Source organism: Excalfactoria chinensis, chromosome 3 (assembly GCF_039878825.1).
Source record: "Excalfactoria chinensis isolate bCotChi1 chromosome 3, bCotChi1.hap2, whole genome shotgun sequence".
Classification (NCBI taxonomy): domain Eukaryota; kingdom Metazoa; phylum Chordata; class Aves; order Galliformes; family Phasianidae; genus Excalfactoria; species Excalfactoria chinensis.
In genome coordinates this window covers 44,679,895-44,687,444 of record NC_092827.1, presented here as the reverse complement: position 1 = coordinate 44,687,444, position 7,550 = coordinate 44,679,895, and the positions used below count along the sequence as shown (strand labels likewise).

General features: G+C 39.4%; 1 protein-coding gene across 1 annotated transcript; it reads right to left on the bottom strand.

Annotated features, from left to right (window-relative positions):
• Window positions 1-459: 459 nt before the first annotated feature.
• CALHM4 (calcium homeostasis modulator family member 4) lies at window positions 460-3,356 on the bottom strand. Its single transcript, XM_072332816.1, has 2 exons — window positions 2,594-3,356; window positions 460-1,800 (listed from the first exon to the last, which is right to left on the bottom strand). Exons 1-2 carry the CDS (start codon window positions 3,149-3,151, stop codon window positions 1,414-1,416), a joined length of 945 nt encoding a protein of 314 aa, XP_072188917.1. The 5' UTR covers window positions 3,152-3,356; the 3' UTR covers window positions 460-1,413.
• Between the last annotated feature and the right edge of the window lie 4,194 nt (window positions 3,357-7,550).

Genomic DNA, 7,550 nt, shown 5'->3' with positions numbered 1-7,550 from the left:
TGTATGTCTTCTAGACTGTGCACAGTGTTCCATCTTTAAAAAGAAAGACAAAAAATAAACCAGCAAAACAAACCAGAATCAAACACCAATGAATTCAAAGTGAAACTAGAGATTGAATTCACTAACAGATGCTTTGCTTCCTAAGCTCATCGTACATACATTTCTACTAATAGAAACTTTAGGATTCAAGTGAAACATGTGAGAACTGCAAAAATTTCAGTGATGTAAAATATGCATTTCTCCAGTTATTCAGCATCTTCATCGTTTTCAAGTCCATGCTTAGAAGTTTCTCAAAGGAAGCACAAACACACTTAACCAAGACCTGCTTTTTAGCATGCTCAAGTGCTACATGTATTTTTCTATTTCAAGACTGTTCTTTTGTTGTTGTTTCTAATAAAAAAATCACAAGAACAAACAAACAAACAAACCCTCCCCTCCCCTTCCCCCCCCCCCCCCCCCGGTAGGTAGCATCCTGCAGCCTAACCTATGGCTAGGTAGCACACACTCTGCAGGCTGCAAGGCAGTTCAGGAAGCAATAATGACAGCAATAATTGTGGGCACAATAGTATGACTTGAACTTTAACATTCTCAGAGGCAAAGCAAACATAACTTCAGAAGGGTATTTACTCACACAGGAGGCCAGCTTACTTGTAAAGTCTGACACATTTTGGGGTACAAGCAAAAGGAACAGGAAACTAACCTTGCTACTACTTCAACTTAGGAAGTGCTTGAATTCAAGTTTCCACATGTAAAGAGTCCTTTTTGCTTTGTTGTTCTTTTTCCCTTCCCCTTCTCTCCTTCCCCCCCTCCCCTTAGAACTGCTATATAATTTACCCCTCTGTCTTGTGCATTTCTGTTCTGCTAAAAGTATCAAGTGCTCACTGAAAGTTTTCATACCACTTTATCTAGACTCAGCCTTGGTTGAGGAAGTGTTTTATATAAGAAGGTAGAAGGGGAAAAATAAAGTATTTCTGCTGGAGTTCATTAAGACAAAGCTAGGTATCTGCTTCTACTTTATACAGAGTGGATCAGGCTCATAGGATCTAATCATTCAGAGGCTACTATTAAAGACTTTTTAACAAGTGGGGAGAGAAAGCATTTGAGTATAGCTTTCTTACCCAGTACAATTTAACCCTTTTGCAGAACTGTCAGAAGGCAAAGCTGCAGCTTAAAACAGCCCACCCCAGTTGGATGGGGCATCTGACCTCTGCATCCCACAGGATCAGACACCATCACATCAGGAGCAGTGTATAAGCATCTGAAGGACTACATTAACAAAGTACTTATTTGTGTCCTTTATGTAATATGATATCAAAAATCTCCACAGCAGTTCAGGTCTAAAATGGAGCTAGACACTCCTGATTTTTCCACAAGGTGCTGGAAGGGGCTTAGAACCTCACAGCTAAGTTATGGTCAGGGATCTTCATCAAGCTTCAGGTATTTTCTGTCTGCTGAGTCCTTGAGTGCCCAGTCATGGAGAAGGCTGTAGTCATAGTGCTCCTCATCCACTAATTTTAGGAAGGCCAGTCCAGAGATGGCTTGCCACTCTCTAAGTGATGGGATACGGATTTCATTTATATTTTCATTTCCTGGGACAAATCCAAAGAACTTCTTCACATGCTTCATGGCATAGAGCTTGGAATGCTGGTCTGTTGCTTCATCAAAGAGCTCCTGCTCATTCCGGACATAGCTGGTCCAGTATCTGAAGTGCAGGAAGCTGAGCGGAGAAAAACAACTTGCTAGGCAGTAAGACAGGAAGACAGTGATGACTACCACAGCAATCAGAAGCCAGCCAGCCACCTTCCAAAAGCAAGCAAACAAGATCACAGCTGAAAAAAAACCACAGTGGTACTTTTTGGGCATAAAAAAAACAGAATAAAAATCTCAGAAAATCTTTGGTTGCTTTTCCTGAATAAGAAGGCTAACAGATGATAAGCATGGCTTGTATCTATTGCCATCGCAATCCTTGACTACTGCAGACAGCTGTGTCATAATCTTTCTATCAAGTTTAAGGAAGCCCTGATGAATAATTTAAGGATGTTGCCTCTACAGCTATTATTGTCAATCTGCAACATAGAAACCCTCTAGTTTCTAGCCCAGGTTACCTTATGCCATATTTGCAAGTACTTTTCTTTGAAGTAATAATCTTAACATTCCCCCTAGTATCTAGCTAGAATATTAGCTTCTAGAATCAAGTCTGATCTGAAAAAATAACAACGGGACATCTGTTTGTGTGGAGCTCTCACAGTCTGGACCCTTTAGTCACATTTCTTGTGCTTGAGTACAAGAAGCTTCCTGCCCTTCAGTGACTCTTGAACTTCCATTTGTCTTACTTGGTGGTGCTTCTCAATACACAAAAATGCATCTTCCAGTAGCAAGTAGCAAACTGGAGGGCCAGAAGTAATAATTTATGTACTGAATGTTCAATTCCACCTATGGGAACAAAGCAGGCTCCACAAAACAGATTTGGCAGTCAAGGCAGAAGACGTTGATCTTGTTCTATCCTCACACTTAGCCTGCTGAAAAAACTGTGGTGTCATTGTTAGAACAGCAGACAGCAGCTTCCACAGAAGAGACAATGTTGATTACTCACCTGTGACTGGTACCGGAGCATGAGGATCACTTCATCTCGTGCCCTGCTCAGCTCTGGTGGAACTAGCTGACTGCAAGGAAATGCAGCCAAAATCCTCTGGCGTTCACTAATAGTCACATTAGGAATATCTCCATAGTAATACACAGAGACATATTCACTCACAGCACACACATAGTAGGAGCCATTTATCAGAGTGACCGCTAACCATGTCACCGGAGCAACCAGTGCTCTCCCAGTGATGCTGCACAGTACAAAGCAGGTCAGCTTGCACTGCAGTAAGTGATTCCACGTGCTCTCTGCCAGGAGAGGAGACCTCTTGCCTGTAACCAGCCTCCAGGTCTGGTTGTTCAGAGCATAGCCAAGAACCAGAAGAATCAGTGCAGGAACACCTAGGAAGGCCAACCCATAGATGAGGTTCTGCCCCACATGACAAGGACAGCTGAACGTAAAGAAAGAGAAGAGCTGCTGCCCGCCAATTGTCAGTATTGCAATTATAGCATTAGCAATAACAACCTCTTTGCCTTTCAGAAAGGTTAGCCACTTTGGAAGGAAGGTCATTTTAGGTCTCACTGTTTACCAGATAGATCCTCTTAAGTCACTACTAGCTTTTAATTATAGCTAACTGATATTAATGGTAGACTACAATGAAAACAAAGCAATCCCAATAGTTTAAAATATAAAACAACAACAAAACAACAGCAATAAAAAGCCTTTTAGCCTTTCTTCTCCAATTAGTTTCTGACTCTGCTCAGTAAGAGCTATAGTCTTGTTTACTAGCTTTTATCTACTTGAAGATATTCAGTCATGTGTTTTAAATGATCCAGTAATTTCTCTCAGTGGTTTGGGGATGTTCATCATTTAGGGAACTGTGGGCTCTGCCAGCTCCTTGCTAATTAGCTGAAACTACCAATCAGTCCTCTCTGCTTGATGGAAGACAGGCAATGCCAGCAAACTAATGACTACCCTGCCAGGGTTAATTGGTCAGCTGTTTTCCAGTCAATGGTAATTAGCAGAAGCATGGCATGAGGTTAGGAAAAAGGAATACTGAAAAAAGAGTAAAATGGATTTTTTTTTTTTTCCAACTATTCTTCATTAAAAACAACAACAGCAACCACTGCCTTGCTAAGTGGACTGATGATAAAAGATAAAGCAGCAGAGATATTTTGAAATGCTTCAACATTAAAATAAAAATGGGAAATATTCAATAAGTTGAATGAAGATGGGAATCCCAGTTCTGTTTGCATTTAATGGCAATTCTGGTTTTGTTTCAGTTTGCTTTCCCAGTACATGAGATGTGGTTAGCTGCTGGACCATGAGGATTTTAGCATTTCACTTGCAAGGGCAAGAAGCCACCATGTCTCTTTTACTGGAAGTACTGAACAATCCTTTATGCTACCTCCTTCAGAAAGATTTTCTTTGGCAATCTATAATCTGTTGTTCATAGTGTGTCAAAGTCATCTTCAGATGTACTTGTGGTAATAGCTGGCCTTTATATAGCATGTTCACAATTTGCATTTTTCAGATTTATGTATGTATCATCAATCCCATCCTGTGGACTGAGGTAGATAGAAATTAGACATTTTCACAGCTGGTTTCTGAGTAGTGAAGTGCGTGATCTGGGCTCTAAATGCCTCTTACAAATCAAGCCTTAAATGCAGGTTCATTTAAAACATGTCACTGTTGATGATTTTCTTCAGGTTGCACTTTGTCTAGGGTCTTGCTGTCTGGCAGTTCTGTCCATTGCACACTCCAGTCCAATTTGGTACTGAATATGCAAATACTTTTGAGGATTTAGCTTTTGAGCAGTCTATCTGCCTGTAATACAAAGGTTTTTAACAAGAACAGGAAGAAGATCCATACAAGACATGAGGAAAGTTGTACAGATGGTCACATGCAGCTTTCTTGTGTTTGGATGCATGATAGAGTCTGGCAGCCTCCTCAGTCCCTATGAGGAGGAGTTGCTAATAATAACTTCCAGTATAAAAAGTAGTTTTAGTACCCATGGTATCTGCTTGGATAACAGAAACATTCTTGTTGCCCTGGTGATGGATTTCCTGTTCTCAAGGCAAGAACCTTTTCCTTTAGTGTATTTTTAGGGCGGACATCTGATTATCTAATATATAAATGAGGCCCTTGCTGATATTTGGTTCACAAAACTATGTGACACTATTACACAAAACTTAAGGTAATAGAGATATGTGACGAAGCGTTTAGCATCACTTTTCTACTGCTTTTCTGGACTCTGTAGATAAGTTCTTGGTTGTTTGGGCAGTGTAGTACCATAACAGATTCCAGCACTGTGTGAATTCTTTTCAGAAACACAGATTTTTCAGTACTTTTTCAAGTTAGTAATATCATATTTTGATAAAATTTATACCCTCCAGGTTCGGTAGAACAAACTTGTGTGGGTCTTGAAGAATTATACTGAAATTGTGCTTAATGAGATTCTTTAATTTCAAAATGTGTTTTATAAGATTCTTTAATTTTACATCAGTTCATCTTCAGATTTCCAGTAATTGCTACTGAGCTCTCTTTTGGAACGCATTTTATTTACTACGGAAGCAGGCTTTCCCACACAACACTTGTTTACTCCAGAAGAACATTGGACGCGAAGCTGAAGAGATGAACAGTACTGAAATATTCATAGTCAGCCTGAGGCTGTTGAGTGATGCAATTTATAGAATCAATTAAACAGCTTTGTAGAGCCACTTATTTTCATTTTCTTTCATGTTGTGCTGGAAAAACCCTGCTGGGTCATCCTATTGTGGAGCAAATTACAGTGTTGGATTCAATTAAGAGTTCGGGCAGCACATCAAACCTTTGAGTAGTCATCTTTGCAGAGGAACCTGGTGTCTCAAGTAGACATCTTGTCTCTTTATCTGATACTCAAGAAGAGTTAGAACTGAATGCAATCCAAGATACCACAACTTGGGGTGACAGCCAGTTCACCTCTGAGGCAAAGTGATGCTTGTAGATGATGTCTGAGGCAAGTAGCAATACATGGGCAAAGCTTTGTCATGTTTTAGTTTGTCATTTTGCCAGACTCTGTCAGCTAAATTCTGCCAGGAATCTCAACAACAATAAGTGTTTCTTCTGAAGACGTGAAAACTGTTCTTAAGCTGTATAGGCTAACCAAGCAATTTCTGGCAACTCATGCTCAAAATCCTTCCCAGATAGGGCACTAAAGGAAAAAATGGCAGCAGTGCCATTGCTTTCTTCTGAAACATGGCCAAAGTGGCAACCACATTGGCCTCTGAGAAAGAGCACTCATTTGTGATGAGGGGAGACGTGCTCAAGTACATTGTTTGCTTGTATTTATGTAGCTCCAAATACCATATCACCTACCTTCTCAAAGTTTGAAATAATTCAACTTTATGTGCAAAATATTTAACACAACATCTATCAAGTTGAAGACAAAGAACAAACAAAAGCCCAGTCCTTTACTGCAGAAATTTGGACCTGTCTTTGGTGGGAAAGGTATTCTTATTTTGGTTTAAATAACTTTTTAAAATACTGAATGCGTTAGTGACCTTAATATTGCTCTGCACTCTGGAGTATTTCTGCCTGAGGGAAAGACACTGGACTACTGAGGAGATCATGCACTTAGCTCCAGTTTTCAGCTTTGCCATAACAGCCAGTAAGAGGCAGGGGGTTGGAGCCCATGTTGATGCATGCTTTTGAACTTTGGGAGATATTTTGTGTATATTTATTTCCAGTTTAATGAGAAGGGTAGAAACTGTTATTGTGCTCAAGCAATGTGCCCCACACCTAGTACGTGGGGCTGAAGGCAAAAATCCTCTCCTGACAAATGCAAAAGAGAGGCAAAGGGCCATACTGACTTCCTCACTATTCAAATTGCCTTGGATATATTCTGATAAACCTATGCTAAGTCTTAAAAACAGCTGCCAGGTGTCAGCCTCTACACTTTATGTGGGGATGCAAAATCAGATAGCAGTTAAAAATCATGGGGTGTTTTCGTTCTGATCCTGAAGACGTGGTTTCAATCCACCATTGAGTCAACTCTCTCTGGAATCATTTAATTTTCAGTTTATTTGGACACAGCATTGATCTTCATTTTCTGTAGTGTGTGCAACCTTTCTAAATATAGCATGTACTCTCTAATACATCACACTATCTGCGAGAAATTACATATGTACCTGTATGCACATATCACACATTTCACTTTCTGCTCTGGAGTGTTCCTTCATGATTTTAGTATTAATAATGCAGGCTTAAAATAATTCATCCTTATACTCAGAACTGGATAAATAAAATGGTGTTCACTTATGGGCAGCCTTAAGTGCTTTGTGATGGTTCCACTGCAGATAATTTATGCTAATGTTAATCTTTTAGAGCCGTATTTTAAAATGCTATGCAGTACATTTTCCTACAGAATACGGAACATCTCTTGCAATGAGAGACATACTCGGCACTTGTGGCCAGTTGGAGACAATCTGGGAAACAAATCCATCTCAGACTCCATTTAGAAATGCAAGTGATTATCTAGAGAATTTTAATGCTGACTTTTACAATTTACTTACAATTAGATATGGAAAGTACCTACAGCATTTTCACTTAGGAAATGGAGTCAGCTTTTACAGGGTCAGAAAAGTGCCACAAAAAAAAAAAAAAAAAAAAAAAAAAAAAAAAAAAAAAGTGCATACAGTCATCAACACCATCTTGTTCTGGGTAAAATGAAAGCTGCTAGGATGGCTGTGTTTCACAAGGAGAGGCTAAAGAATGCTTTTATTTGTCCTACTTTTTGTGGCTGACTTATGTCATTATTTTAAACTAGCATTAAAAAAAAATAATTAAAAAAAGGAATTAATTCTGTTTATCCCAAATGAGCTTTCTGTGTGTCTGAAGTAATAGATACCTGTAATTTTACCCTACCTCTAAATGTACAAATGAATTAGAATCTCATAACTGCATGACATTCAGATCAGGCTGCATATCT